Source organism: Pollicipes pollicipes, unplaced genomic scaffold (assembly GCF_011947565.3).
Source record: "Pollicipes pollicipes isolate AB1234 unplaced genomic scaffold, Ppol_2.1 Scaffold_2555;HRSCAF=2994_pilon_pilon_pilon, whole genome shotgun sequence".
Lineage (NCBI taxonomy): Eukaryota > Metazoa > Arthropoda > Thecostraca > Pollicipedomorpha > Pollicipedidae > Pollicipes > Pollicipes pollicipes.
Genome location: NW_023596136.1, coordinates 46,345,551 through 46,361,685, shown reverse-complemented (window position 1 = coordinate 46,361,685; position 16,135 = coordinate 46,345,551). Strand labels below are relative to the sequence as shown.

At 48.8% G+C, this 16,135-nt stretch overlaps 1 protein-coding gene across 1 annotated transcript in view; it reads left to right on the top strand.

The window, feature by feature from the left end:
• The window catches only part of LOC119101966 (uncharacterized), a 30,268-nt gene extending 14,986 nt beyond the window's left edge, over positions 1-15,282 (top strand). The window contains exons 2-6 of the mRNA XM_037225374.1: positions 10,855-10,923; positions 12,723-12,791; positions 13,672-13,808; positions 14,638-14,772; positions 15,069-15,282. Of these exons, the coding sequence (XP_037081269.1) occupies positions 10,855-10,923; positions 12,723-12,791; positions 13,672-13,808; positions 14,638-14,772; positions 15,069-15,282 (624 nt within the window). The remainder of the gene's footprint in view (positions 1-10,854; positions 10,924-12,722; positions 12,792-13,671; positions 13,809-14,637; positions 14,773-15,068) is intronic.
• Positions 15,283-16,135: the final 853 nt, after the last annotated feature.

Genomic DNA, 16,135 nt, shown 5'->3' with positions numbered 1-16,135 from the left:
TCAAATTCGATTTACAACCTATCTAGCAGAGATCCTACCGATCTCTTCTTTAGTCTGAACGGCAATACAGATCCTTGATTTCATGTTGGTTTAAAGACAATCGAAGGTCCTGTGTTGTCCACAAAAACAGGTCAAATGTCACACTAGGTCACTATATGTACCTAGTTTACCCTAAATGTTTCATTGACAAATGCTTCAGAAAAAATCGGTATTAAACTTTCCAATGCTATTTCTTAAATCATATACTCGCAAACTGTGTTCACTAGAGAAAGTTGATAAAATAGGGTTCGTGACGTCATCGCGTATTTTGATTTCTTGGTCCTTGTCGGTGCACCGCACGAATCTAAAATAAGCGGAGTCGTGTTTTGACTGTATTATTACCTTATAGACGTGTTTTCGTTTGATTTGAAGGTGGTGCCGTGCAATCCTCCGGTCGATTTGTCGTAGAATGCCCCGAATATCCAACACATATTATTTTCTCGCCGCCTTTCTGATGTTATTTATTCACGCTGCATTGACTACGAATACATGCTGTGTAAATATTGCTCTGCATAGCATAAACTAAGTGCAAAGCATGATAACCGCAAGCGTATACTATGTATATAGTATACAGTTGGACAAGTTTACGCTATTCTTAAACTGCACTAAAACAAAGCCTGACTAGAGCCTTCATCAAACGTTGACTTCATGCATCGAAACTATTGGCTTTTGCTTCCCGCTGATTGTGAAAAATACAGAAGTGTGACTCAAAGCTGGGCACGTTTAATAGTAATTTCAGCGTCCTATCAGGCCCACCCGACTTCATTGATCAATACCGACGTTTGACAGACCTAGGCGTAACTGGAAAAAATGATGGATCATGCTGAACTGATCTCAATTTATCCCTCATTTGGATAAGTGAGAATTATCAAGCCTGGCACGATGTGCCTGCCGCGTGGGTGCTGCCATTACAGACGACTGCAGCACCGTAGCTTCAATCCTTGCCCGACGGAGCCATTTCGAAGCTCTCGCCGAGCGATAGGGGGTATCTTACAGGCGTTCATCTAACTTTCCGAAGATCATAAATCAGAAACGAAATCAGAAATCAGAGCCAACCAGCCGTGTCGCATGTGATCTAAGCTATCTAAGTATATCCAAATTGTCTGCCAGATGAAAAGCTGGCCTTCCAGGCCACGATGACGAGCTGGTAGGAGCAATATCAGAAACGAGACGGAATGCCTCGTCCGTGGAGCTGGATGCAAATAGCAATGGCGCATCTGTCTATCCCGCAACCTCCGATTTTTTATCTTCACCGTTCTCCATACACGAGTATCCAGCTTTCGTCCATTCAATTAAAAAGGCTACCGATGTTAAAGAGGAACACAAACCGCAAAATGCCATGGTATATATCGAAATAGGTAATACAATGGGTCATGCCATTTAAGGGCGCCCTCAGCGCCGGTCTTTAAAAAACAGACTTCCACAAACCCGCAAAATTAAAAAAACATCTGTTTTTTACGTCGAGGAGAGTGCCATTAAAATGGAAATTTTACCTAGAGGGGAATACCACTAAAAGGAACTTCGACTTTAAATAATGCTCATCCACGCTGCAAGAAGTAAGATACAAACGACGATATGACATCTGATGATTACACACTAGGCACGTGACCTCGAGGCCAAAAAAAAACACACAGGGTACGCACAACAGTACCAATGATAGTACCAACAGTACCAAAAACACAGTACGCAATGATTGTCCACTCAGTTATTGATATTTTTGCAGGTGGTTTCTAAGCTGCCAGACACGATTTTATTATGACGGGACCTGGCGCTTAAGTGTTGGTGGGTGCACTGCTACACACTATGAACGCCCCGTTCTGCGAGTCGGCAACCATCCAGCTACATTAACGGATCCAGCTAACGAGTTTCACTTCAATTCATTTGGTTGAATTATACAACCTACCCTGGTATTCTATTTTTTGGGGGGGATGAAGAGCATGCCCTCCCCCCCCTCCTCCCTGTCAAACAGGGCTGTTTTATCCAATGTAGCGTTTTGGCGTGGATGCGAGTGGCGCCGAAACATTTTGTCCGAGTTTGTCGTACCAGCATTTTCTCAACTTAATGTTATGTCATGACGCAAAACGTGCTAACTTTGAATTATATATATATATATATATATATATATATATATACACACACACATATATTATATATTATATCTATAATTATATATAATATTATATATATTATACCCTGGGGTTGAGGGTAAGAGCCAGCTGCTTCAATCAAATACATCACTTCGTGTGAAACACCAGGTGAGGCTGAGTTCGTTGCAAGCGTGGTATAGAAAATACGTGTGCTACTAATGAGACCACCATATGCATACTTCTTTAAATCGCTGCTGAGCGCCAGCGAGGCGCGAAAAATGTCCGTTGAATGAGTGTAACTACACATCATGCAAGCAGTTCTAGTTTTACGTGAGCCAGATATTCAGTGGCATTATAAAAATAACAGTGACCAGACAACAAGAAGGTTGAGTTAAATCCCCTGAGCTGCACAGTATCGAACTGCCATCGTTTTTCGCTTCGCAAGGCGATACTTTTCCTGCAGTCCAAAAATTGTATTTAAATTCGTATTGGGGAAAACCCTGAAACTGGTGAAAGAATGCACGCAATTAATTAACATGCATGGCCTACGGAAACTCCGATTCAGGACTTCGCCGCAATATTTTTTGTTGAAAAGTGTAAGAAGGACCCACAATAATATCACGTTTCTATGAAAATTATGTTTGCATTTGGCTGGTCAAAGGGGGCCACTCGGCCGTTGACCTCCATCTTATACGGTTTTGGGCTTGCCGGTGTCAGCCTGGTCAAAGGCGGCCGTATTATATACATCTTATATTTATGTATTATATATACAGGATTATATAAACCATGAGACTTGCGGTTGTCATTCCTTCTATAACCTCTTTAGTCTTCTGAACTAAATGGACGAAGCTGAATTACTTGTGCATGGAGTACGGTAAAACTAAATAGTCGTAGGTTGCGAAATAGGCTGATACGCCATTGCTATTTGGATCCAGCTCCGTGGACGAGCATTCCGTCTCGTTTCCGATATAGCTCCTATCAACTCGTTATCGTGACCTGGGTAGGCCAGCTATTCATCTGGCAGACAATTGGATATATTTAGATAACTTAGATCTCATGCGATACGCTGGTTTGTTCTGATGCTCCATTTATTGAAAATGTCAGATGAAAGCCTGTAAGATACCCCTATCATCAGGCGAGAGCTTCGAAGTCGCTCTGTCAGGCAAGGATGGTGCAAATCTTGGACTGAAGTCAGGGACAACGAGCTATCGAAGTTGTTTGTCATAACCGATTTGGTGAGTGGGTTACAGCAAGCCATTCTACGTTTGCAGTGGCTGGCCACCACCACAATGAATTGATTCCACTGAATAGTGCAAAAAAAATTGAGCCACAGGGTGCAGATTTCGGAAAATGACTTTACAGGGTTAATTACAGTCACCTATTTTCAACGTCACGAGGGCTTCACACGCGGAAAAAGTAGCCAAAAAGCTTGTGAGAAAAAAACTTATTTTCAAATCGATAAACGACATAAAGACAGGACTTAGACAAGGACAACATTAATCGTCAGCCGTGCAATCGGGGCTTTTGTTTCACTTCACCGTACACTACATGTAACACTGTGATTCGACTGGAAACTGTCTGCAGAACGGTAGAACTGTCAGAACCACAGACCACTGCCTACGCACTCATCAATTTGCATCCACGGCAGTGGACGCAACACCGATCGCGATTCATTCCATATCAACATTCCCTCCAAAATCACGCCCCAATGCCACGAGACCGCCCAGTGCCACGAGAACGGACCATGTCCGCCTACAAAATCCGGTGCCAGACACCGCTGGCTGACCACTCGCTCTTGAATAATGGAGGGCGCCGCCCACGCCTGCGCAGAGCCAGGTGAGTGACTCTCATGTGTCGTGGGCGATGAGCGCGCCGCGTATAAAAGCCGACCGTAGCGGCGTCCGTCCCGTCGTCGGCGTCACGTGCAGCCGTCAGCGATGGGCCATCTCGTGCTTTCCTTCCCCGCCGTTGTGTACCTCGCCCTCCGCCTAACAGGTGCGTTTCCCGTTTTCTCTATCGTTCTAAGGACGTCTCACAGGCTCGTTTTAGGGCATTTAGGGCGATTAGCAATTTTGGGCTCGATGAACTGGCCTCCTCCAAACATGAGTTTTTCTCATGTGTGACTTCTTCATGCTAAACTTTGAGAGGAAGTAGTGCTTTAAAGTTGAATTTGAAAGCACATCTGCGTATATTGGTTGTAAGCATCTGACCCGTGTTCGAATCTTTGTTCGAGGACGCCATTGGTCGTTTGACGTAAAGTCTCTCACAGAGTCTTTCAGCGGAGTCCTCCATCATGGGTCTAAACACTTACTGATCAGAGATGGCCGCTTGCAACGGCAAAGGGGGTGCCAATATGAGTAACATTATGTAATTAGCTAAAAGAGCACCGTATGCTCAGGATTCACCAAATCTGATGAAATTATGTCAACTATGTTTGGCTACTTGCCTACATCAGCTAAAAAAAGCAAAAACAAACAAACAAACAAACACACCAGCACGTCAGGGCCATCGTCGGAGAAAGTGTGAATCGCGCTTTCCGCCCATGTCCAAAATTTGCTACTTAAGACCACATAAACGGCACAGGCCATGAGGCCAGCCAAGGAGGCGCAAAGAGCCTCCCCCTCCCCCTCCCCCTCCCCTCCCCCTCCCCGTCAGATCTAATGGACTCGCTACGGCCCTGCCGGGGGCGAGGAGACTGGACATGAATCGTATCTGAGAATTCCGTGATGAACTATTCCGACAAAAGGATTTGTTTCAGAGAGGCCTTTCAAGCAGGGGAGGAAAGGAACCCACGCTCAGATGATATCCAAAATGGCTCTTGACGCTCTGACCCATGATGGTCAAGAACCTCAAAAAGGTCAGGCTCTCAAAGCCCGTGCAGAAGGAGACAGGGCGTACTAGCGATTTTCCAGGGGGAGGCGACGGCTATTAGGGACGATTTCAGACGTCTAACATTGCCCACAATAAAGGTGGCTGTCCTGAAAAACCGGGAACGGTACTTGCACACAATTTTTCGGCACGAAAGTATTTCTGAGACGAAGTTCAAAGGTGCCGTACGTGAGGAGCCATAGGTTCCCGGGCCGCTTTGGCTAAGAACGGGCCTCATACACGAAGACCATTTAGCATAAATGGCACCTATGGCAAGGCTCCCAAGGGATCCACTTCCAAGGGCTCAGAGCTCATCCCGCGGAGGTGAGTCTATCCCAATCAACCCTACCAGAGGCAGATACCCTGCTGGCAGAGGCAGATATACACAGGCAACGCTTGGCTGGCCGCTAAGGCGAGCCGAACACAACAATCTTTTTTCGGATAGTTCCATGAAATACTTCAAAATACGTGTCAATGCTTTATATAATCGCATACCAAAGGCTAGCCTCTTGGATGACCGCTAGGGATAGTGCTTTCAGCCAACGATACTTCTCCAAGAGAGTTTCGGATGTTGCAGTCACAGGGGCATGAGTGGGCGGAATATGTGATTCTAACACCAACAAACTAGTACATTCTAAGCTATCACAGGCAAACAACCACAAATGTATTTCTTTCATGAGCAAATTGATCAATTTCTACACAAACCTTTGCGTCGTGCATCTGGCCCACGATAGGTTACATTAGAGATATGGGCCATTTGCAAACGAGAGGTTTAACAGACCGGCGCCGAGCTGTTCTTTTCTCATGTCTGCATGTGGAAGCTATATTACGCTAGAAAATCAAATCGTCCCACGTTCAAGTGAGTGCTTAGCAGCAGACAAAAGACGTCTATAAACGTAGCTTTCACTAAAAAACAGCCTCGCTCGCATTCGCACACTCAATCTAGATATTAATATATATATATATATATATATATATATATATATATACAATAAACAAATATTTTAACGGTACATGGCCAAGGCTTAAGCTGAAAGATTCTCGCCAGTAATGGCCATAGTCAAGAAAACGGTCTTACTATCAGGCCCGTAGCCAGACGGGTACAGTGTGTGCCCGTGCATCCCCTCAGGCTTAAGGTGCACTGTGTGCCCGTGAATCCCCTGGAGCTTAGGGTGCATTGAGTACCCGCACATCCCCCTGGGCCCTGGGGCCACCCATCCCCTGGAGCCTAGGGAATGCAATTTCAGCCTCGTTTATTGGAACCCTTACACTTGGGAGCGGGGCCGTCAAAGGTTGAATGTACCCCTTTCTTGCCTCGAAGTTTGCAGGAAATGGTAAGAAAAAACATGTGCACAGTGTAATTGTAACAGCAGGGGGAAAACAACGGATCGTGTTCAAACCAGGTGTCCGCCTGCTTGCATTCGCTTGTATCATGATGACTCAGTTAAGCGCTTGGCAACTGAGTTTACTACCACAATATGGTCCTCATATGCATAGATGATTACATGAGAACACTTCGATGATCTAATCGACGGAGCGCAGAGCTGAAACCGAAGTTCATGATTACGCATTGGTAAGATAACAAGACATATACAAACAAGATACAATTAATATTTTTGAGAAGCGAAAAACAAAGGTTTTGGAGGCCCTCTCGGTGATCAAATTTTAAAGAACAACCCATGAATCCCATCTCACCCGAAAACTCACCATAAAATTGGTTTATTTGTAGAGATGCGGCTCCCCTAAAAATTGTTGAATCAATGGACATACGTCATTGGGAACCAGACCTAAGCAGACTGGTTTCATTGTGGAGGCTTGTATCGCCCCACACTTCTTGTTTTCACCCTTTGTAGCATCTTTGTCTCGTGAGTAGTTCGCTTATGGCGTGTGCTCGTCACATGTGATCTGTGATCTGTAACCGCTCGTGTGTCACCGCTGTGGCACAGGTGAACATGATTGTTCGGAGCCGAAGCTTTCTTCAAATATGATTGCCCTTGACGTAACAGAACAGGTGACTGATAATTTTGCTGGTTTGTCAAACATTTCAGGTTAAGTGTTGATAAGAAAGACATGAAGTTGATACGTTTTCCTGCTTTTCCTTTCTATTTGAATATAGTTCAAAACTTTTAGTTCCTGTTATTTGTACAAGCATGTCGACGGCCCCTGGTGTTTGCCAATGACTTGCATCTCTAATGGGATCTACGCTGGTCCGAAAAAGACGATCCCAAGGACTGTGTGTGGAAATCGGTCAATGTTAAAAATGGAGGTGACCGATTTCAAGATGTCTGTTTGCAACAGAGTCGTGTATAGCGTTTTTGCTTCGTCGTTAGGATTTCACATCCCACTCGCTCATACTATGGTGAATGCAACCCTCTCCTGCAGCGCTCTCCTGAAGAATTCACTAAAAGCCTTTGTCTCTGTGGCGCCAGGACCCCCGAACACTTGGTGTCGGGATACATCGCTGATATCACATACATTATGCATTGAATTGGATACCTTACGCCATCCTACTTTATGGTGATCGGGAATCACAAAAGGCCACTGGGCCTGTAGGTTCCTGTCTCGTCAGACTCCCGGTCCGGTAACCAAACAGTCTTAAGTTACGGACAGGTTCAGTACGGAATGTCAGAAATGATGTCCGCCCAGTGGACAGCAAGTCTAGACTTAAACTGTTCAACTGAGACGATACCGTTCGGATGTGCAAGAGAGTTCCAATCGTTAACGACCCGTTTTCTAAACGAATTACGACGGAGGAAAGTCTCAGCTCGAGGTTTTCCCAGCTTCCATTGGTGTCTTCTCGTCACCTCCGAATCGTGTCCTGTCAGGAGCTCCTCTTCCGGCAGCAACATACCCCCGTGGAACATTTGATACACTGCAACCATAGTCTCTCCTGCGAAGACGCGTAGCCCGTCGCTGAACCCGCTCTAGTCGCTCCTGATCCAGTCTTCCGAATGGCCCCAAATGATGCTGTTATTCTCCAAATACAGACATCGCGATACGGTATTGTATTATGATATGATATTATTTATGATATGGGTGCATTATGCGTCGCATTGCATACATTGATACAGTGCACCGGTACATCGCTTCTTGCTCCGGGCCCAAACCCTCCATCCTCGAAATTCCACTTAAAGAGAGATTTTGCTGGAAGGGGTAAACCGGGAAAATCTTTAACGTGCGATGCAATGCCAGGACAGGTCGTTCCCTGGTCGATTTAACATTTTTCCTCGGTTTGGTCAAATGCCTTCATTGGGTATCGAAAGCACACCAAGGCCTGGCATTCACTGCCATATCCAGCACACTGTCCACTCGGCCATAAGGCCGATGAAGTGTCTTGTATTTCTGCATTAGGCTACAAACTCGAAGAAACAAGAAATAAAACCGTCTGACAAAGAAAACCTATCGGGCAGCATTGGTAGCCAACGCAAGTAGCGATCGTCAATACGTTGAAAAACCTTTCATTTATGGGAGCTTGAAGATGTGCAATCATAATAACAAAAGCAATCGGATGATGCAAGCCAAAATATAATAATCATGAATAAAACTGAAATGTATACCTTGCAACGCTAAATGACTTGGCCAAATGCGTTGAGGATGACACTCCCGAGACACTTTGCTGCCATCCATCCCCAAAGGCTTGCACGCTTGCACCCTGGTTCGGTGGGGCTGATTCCACCTTGGTCGCATTTCCAAGTCCACTCTTTGCGAGTCCATAAGCAGAGAACGCGAGGGGTCAGGGCGAGCTGGCAGAGATGCAAGTTCCCCATGCAGGTAGAGGATGCAACATGCGCATATTTTTGGAGAAATTACAAATTCAGTGACATGGGCAGGCTTTCTTCGCGATCCCCACCCAGCCCATGGACAGATAAAAAGAACACCGAGGTAGACACGGAATAGCGATGTTGCCGATCACAAGCCCGCTATCAGCCAGTACATACGCACCTGCTTCACAGCACTACCTTCTGTTCCATAACTCCAGACCATGGCCTGACCTGGTGTCGACACGCATGTTCGTTGCGCTATCCGTTGCAGGTCGGTGTGCAAAATTTAAGATTCGCTAGGTAAGATACACACTCTACCGTCGATTTCAGGTTCTTGGCATGAGACCCCGCAGTTGTTTCGGTCTTCCATACATAGATGAAACGAATTCCCCGCTGACTTTAGCCTCCTTTGGGGCTTTGGTGAAGACATTTTGATACCCATGACGCCTTTTCGTAGGTGATTTCGATATAATGCCGCGGAACATTCGCCCATACAGCAGATTTCAAACGTCTTGTGCCTAACACTATGGCATCTCTACCGTGAATGCTGAAGAGCGAGAAAAAGACAGGATCCGAGAAAGAAGATCACAGAAAGAACAGCCGCGAGGGAGTATTCCAGCAAGAGGGCCGGAGCAAGGAGACAGAAAAGGAGGCCTGAAAATGAAGTCCCGGAGAAAGAGATGCGAGAAACAAAACTTGAAAAAGAATACCTGCGAGGAAATACAAGAAAAAAGACAGGACAAGAGAAACCAGAAAATGAGATCCAAAAGAAGAAATCTATCTGAGGCACGGCACAGTTGATTCTGGGAATCGGGGGTGAGACCCGGGATACCAGAAAGACAACACGTCAGAGGCACGAGAGAGCAGCCCCAACAGATCCGAGAGAAGTGAGAGAGGAGACCCACTGATCCGCAGCAGTGAACGTGGCCAATGGCAGCTGTTCCGCCAAACCTCAAAGCGTTGCGGCACAGTCTGTGACGCGCGAACCACTGCGCCGTGCCCGTCATCTGCGGCTCTATTTCATCACCGACTGGCGGGTTTGGGCTGCCTCGAGCTTGTGTGACCATTGCGCGGTTAGTGCGGGGGAGCGTCGTTCCATGCAGAGGAAGTCGCCGTGCGTGTCGCCCGTCGTGGCGACTCATCGTGAAACAGAGCATGCGTGAAAGGAATATAGTTCCCTATAGATCGTTAAAGGAATAAAGTCGGATGGGACGCTTTGTGAGTGTAACACAAGCTCAAGCGATTCATTGAAGTGGTGGACTTGAAAGATGATTTACTGCACATTCAGAAACTTCAGACGCTCATGAAGATACCAAAGCATCGACAAATTTAGACGCAGCACTCGCATTGCTGTTGTTTAGAACAACATCCTCCTTTAATGCTGTCAGCTCATTAGTTTGTACTTCGTTACAAGGTACCACCTAGAGTAGGTAATGAACTACAGTTTTTCGGAGTGCTTAAGAAAGCGTATTGAAATAACAAATGGAATACGTTGTCAAACGTTTTGTACAAGCACTAATGCTCCAGATAAGTAGCATAGTCTAAGTGCGTGATAAATTACCAGTTATTTGCTGGTAACATATTTTCGGACTACCTTGGTATTGCGGAGAGGCCCCGGAGTTGGCGACGATGTCAACAGCGCTGTTGACCAAATTATGAAGCATATATATATATATATATATATATATATATATATATATAATTTTTAGGGGCTAACAGACACGATGATATTTCTTCTAACGAATGGGTCAGATTCCGTGACGTTGGTTACCCTGAGCTGTTGCTTTACAGTTACAAACTTGTGTGCCCTTGCTCGCTGAAAATACGCTGACTAACACACATGCTAAAGCGACTGAACGATGCATGGCTGCCGCTCCCTTCTGCATGCCACCTGCACGTGCTCAGGCGGCTCTGACCCCCCCCCCCCCCCGCCGGCAGCGGGGTCCGAGGCCCGGCCAGCGTCGGCCGACAACATCGACGACGACCCGGTGCTGGTCCGCGACCTCAGCTTCCTGGACCAGCTGATCAACCCGTGTCACGTGGTGCACAGCGGTGCGCTGCTGCCGACGACGGTGGCGGCGGCGGCCGACACGCGCCAGGGGGATGAGGAGCTGACCGTGGAGCTGCGGCTAGCCAGCTCGCTGCTGCACCAAGTCCGCGCCGTGTCGGTACGTCTGGCCGACCCCGCACCGCCGGCGTGCCGGGCCTGTCACGTGGCGGGAGGCCGGGTGCGTGCTGCGTTTCGGAACCTCCGGCGCATTGTCGTAGACCGTTTCTCGTCCAGCGGGAGGCGAGGTCGAGGCGTGCAGGAACCTTTCAGCCGATGAGTTCCCTTTTTGTCGCTATAGGGACTATGATTTTATTTGGGGAACTTTTCATACTTACGATCGTATTTTGATGCCCATGTTTTAGAAACCTTACCGCAGTCTTGAACTGGCAAAAGCACTGGGGCTTTAGGCTAATGGGAGTCGCCACCCCCAATAGAGGGGGAGGGGGCATGTCCACAAAGCCCCCCCCCCCCTCCGGGTACGCCGCTACACGGTCTTGTGCAGTGTTCCAGCCGTAGTCGGTGCTGGTGGCCGCAGTTTACCTGTTAGATGACACCGACATCTCATGAAATCGGTTTCGGTCGCCGCCGGTCGTCCGTAATCGGAAATCGGATCACAGGCCAGGTGTCAAATTGGATCGCAATCGGATCGAATCAGAATCGGATCACAGGTCAAAGTGACACTTCATCGATCCATCACAATGTATACTTGGGGTTATAGCGGGTTGTGTTGCTATGCTTGGAAAAAAATTATCGAGCATAGCCATTACTTTTTTGTTTGTTTAGGCCTCGACTATGTTCCGTCACAAGTTGCAAGTTGCCATATGACGAAATGTACCCAACGCATAAACTCGACATTTACCAGCAGGGCGGTGGTGCCGCTCCATTAAAGAGATACGCTGCCATGACGTTTGATAGGTAGAACATTAAGCATATGCTATTTCCATGCTATCTAACCTGTTGAACAGTTCGGTACTTGGGGAAGGACACCGAGACTCAAGCCGCCACTAGCTTATACGTTGTCTGTACATGGGCAAGAGTAACGCCAAGGGATCTGCATTCACTGATGTGAAAGGTCCGCCTCTGTAAAAACGACATTACGTCAACTGGACATCTCTTAAAGCGACGTCCAGAGTGATATAGCGATGATGCCATGAAATTAAATTGCATTGGCTTTCTCATCACTTTATCAGGTCCACAAAAAGGCCATAGCAGCGGAACGGCGATTGACCCATCTTGGGCCTGGATTATGCACCGACCACTTCCGCCTCCTGACAACCAATAACGCCAGAATGCTTTATTGGCGGGTCACATGTCTCGCCAGCGGTTAGGCCTTTCTGACAAGCCTATCACAACACCGCTCAGGCAGAGTGCCGAGGTCATCCGCAAGCTCTTAAAGGAAAGCAATTCCTCGCAATAGCAGTGCGAGCTGGGGCGTTACTGCCAGCTGAATGGAGAATGACGGGCTGCGAATCTGAACTGTGCTGGCAAGGGTCTGCCTCTGCTCTGACCAGTGACAAGGGCAGCTCTGGGCGTCAGCCTCCCCGTAGATGTGACGTTGGCTACGTTGGAGCCCAAGACCCCAGGGCGTTTCATCAGCCTAAGGCACCCGCAGGGCTTCTATAGCCTAAAAAGATCCGCAGAGAAAAACTGGGTCCTTAAGGGACCAAGAGAAACCCGTTGCTGTAAGGACCCATGCACCGTTGTTGCCTCTTTTAAGACGAATGGCTATGCCTATGGTTACGCCGCTGGTGCTGACAAACTCCCCGCAAATAGCTGCTATGAGAGGAGGAGTGAACGGTGGCAGAGCGCGCGCTGCCTGCCGCCGCTGCACCGCGTCCGACATTCAGTCAGAGTTCTGTCAGAGGTGGGCGCGTGAGCCAGCTCTTAGTCACTGGCAGCCTCTGACCCTGTTCGCAGGGGGTGCCGGACTGCGACGGCATGTACTTGCAGAGTCAGCCGTCCATGCCAGATCTGGTCGGCCTCACGGTGAGTAATGCCTCGTGCTAGCGGAGGGCCCAGGGCCAGCCGCCCCCGGGACGGGGACGCACGCGGCACAGGACGAAATACGCGTCGCTTGTAATCGACTCCATCGAATCAGCACCGTATCTTTTACGACGCAGTTTCGTTGGCTGGGTGGATCTTTACAGTTGGAGCGCCTTGGCTCGGTCATTGTTTTTCTCGCTCCCTTTTCAGAATGTGAGACTCAAATCACGCAGAACGTCCCTAAAACAACTAAGGCATCAGAAAGCGCACCCATTTTTTCGAAACTGATCTGTCATGGTTAAAAATTGTGCTCGGAAACTTACGCTGATGAACGGAAGTAGACATGTGCTAAATTCAATGCAAGATGAATCGATTCACCACTGATTCGCGGCCTTTGTTGAATAATTCAAATCTTATCCAAAGTGTACTTCGTGTTTTAAGAATCCATCTAGTCCACACGGTCGATCATCGATCATCATTACGATCATTGATCGATTCACACTCCAGTTAATTGTTCAGTTCTGATTCAAATAATTTGACCTGCTGCAAATTGATCACTGATTTGTCCACGCTCAACTATTCTGTGCCGGCTTTAATATTTGCAAGTTATAAATAGCGGATTCATAGCAAACACTTAATGATGCAGACTTCGGAGATAAAGCAGCTATCGTTGTCTTCGAACTGACCCGATGCGTCATTTGACACATGCGCATTGCACTTAGATTCTGAATAGGACGCGTGCGCCAACACGTCACAGGCATCCTGTGCGTACATTACCTAGCACGTTGTCGGGGTTTCTGACGCAATGAGTTTTCCGGATGCGTTGTGACGGCAATCGGAGTTGGCGGCTGCCATGCGCACTGAAGGAGGCGTCCGGTTCCAGCGGCGCCACGCCCTGCTGGAGCTGTTCCGTGTGTCTCTGTACGAGGCCGCACATCTGAATCTGATGGCGCAAGACATCATCGACTCCAGCTACACGTGTGGCAACGAGACCTTCGACCTGATGCACCAGATCTTCACGTACGTCGCTCTTCCGACTGACGGGAGATTTGTGTTTCTCTTTCTCTCTCTCTCTCTCTCTCTCTCTCTCTCTCTCTCTCTCTCGCTATCTCTCTCTCTTCTCTCTCTCTCTCTCTCCTCTCTCTCTCTCTCTCTCTTCTCTCTCTCTCTCTCTCTCTCTTTTCTCTCTCCTCTCTCTCTCTCTCTCTCTCTCTCTCTCTCTCTCTCTCTCTCTCTCTCTCTCTCTTAGTCTCTCTTCTCCTTTCTCCTCGTCTCTCTCTATCTCCCCCGTATCTTCTCTTCTCCCCCCTCTCTCTTTCTCTCCTTCTTTTCCCGTGTTGATATCTGTCTCTGTGACTGTATCTGTGGCTATACCTGTCTCTGTAGCTGCATCCTCTTTCTCTCCCTCTCTCTGGTTTTCTCTTTTTTTCCCCTTCCATCTTTCCCTCGCTAAGGTGCTGTTTCTTGAGCATGGGACATCCATTGAACAAACGTAACCGAACCATGATAAAACTGCACATAACCGTAACCGAAAGTAGCGCAACCAGACGCGGCCACGGGGAGTGAAGCGATTTTCAGGGATGGGAGTCTGAGTAGGTAGACATGTGAGAAGGATTTACAATATTGGGAGTGGCAATGCAAAAGCGGTCAGTTTATTTGAGTCTCTCTCTCAGAACTTACGCGGATTTAGGCGTAAAAGAGTGCAATCTACCATCACCTGACCAGATAGTCATCGTCACTACCTTTTGCGGGACGGTATTCATTCCATGCTCATCATCGATTTCGGCTGGCTTCTTGTATACCTTCGGTTTGTTTGTTTTCATCAATGATGACGACGTTTCTGTTTCAGGTTGGCAGGTAACCTCCAGAACATTCTCTGCGTCATCTCGGAGAACATTTCGCCTACAAGCCTACAACCGCTGCTGGAGACCGTTAGTGAGGTCACTCTCCACCGGTACAAAGACTGTCCGCGACGCTTGATGAGGTACAACTCGAGCTCTGTGCCTGGCCACCACTGTTGATGCTACCAAAGGAGCGAAATTTATTCCACGAAGGATATAATGACGCAAACGGCAGATAATACTGCACCTCGTAAGCCAACGTGGCGAGACCACGGGTTCACCAGGAGTGGTAATAAGTCACTTTTACAGTGCTAAACCACACTGAATGGCTGTTGAATGTAAATGCGGCTGCCTTCTGCGGGTCTCTACACCGGCATATGCTGATCTGTGCAGCATCCACGGGCGCGCCGCGGCTAACGTCATGTACCTCACCCTGCAGGAACTGTCTGGTATTGGAAAACACGGGCAGCATGCTGGCTCTCTACACGCAGTACCTGCACGAGGCCGAGCTGGCCGAGAACGGCTTCCCGCACCTGCGCGCAGCCCGCGCCGTCACGCGCCGATCGCACCGACTGGCAGTGCGCCGCGAACGCCACGGGAACCGCTCCATCCACACGAGCCGAGTCCACCGCGCCCTGCTCCGCCCTCAGTGAACGCGCGCCGACCGCTGGCGCGCCAGCAGCCCGCGTGGGGCCTTGAGTCGGGGCGACGCCGCGGCCGGTCTCCGAGCCGCGGCGGCCACCTCTCAGGTTCGGGCGCGAGTGGCTCGGCATCCGGGTGACTCAGAGTCGAGATTCGACTCGGCATCCGGGTGAGTCGAGTCCGCGCTCCGAGGGCGCAGCAACCGGTCTCCGTGAGCTCGAGCGCCGCCGTCCGTCTCCGTGGCTTCCGGGAGCGTTCGACGCGACCGCCATCCCGTGGATCATTGTAGTGTCTGACGCCACTGGAGCGCTCGACGCGACCGCCATCCCGTGGATCGGTGTATTGTCTGACGCCACTGGAGCGCTCGACGCGACCGCCATCCCGTGGATCGGTGTATTGTCTGACGCCACTGGAGCGCTCGACGCGACCGCCATCCCGTGGATCAGTGTATTGTCTGACGTCACTGGAGCGCTCGGCGCGACCGCCATCCCGTGGATCAGTGTATTGTCTGACGTCACTGGAGCGCTCGACGCGACCACTATCCCGTGGATCAGTGTATTGTCTGACGTCACTGGAGCGCTCGACAATGGTAGGACACGGTGTCAGTCAGGTCTCTTATTACCGAATGGGTGCTCCTCCGCCCCATTTCAGCCAGTGATCGTTTTTAAAACGAATTGGTGGAGTCTCTGTGCCAATTATTGGCCCACCCGAAGCGATGAGGGATGTTTTCGCGCCAATGAAGATCCTCGCTTCGATCCGGGGCAAGCTGGTCGGGTCAGAAGTGCCTCCCGCGACAGAGAGGATAACAATGCGTGGTGTATCCCTCTCAGGGCCTCCGGATCGACCACGGATCCCCGTCCCGTG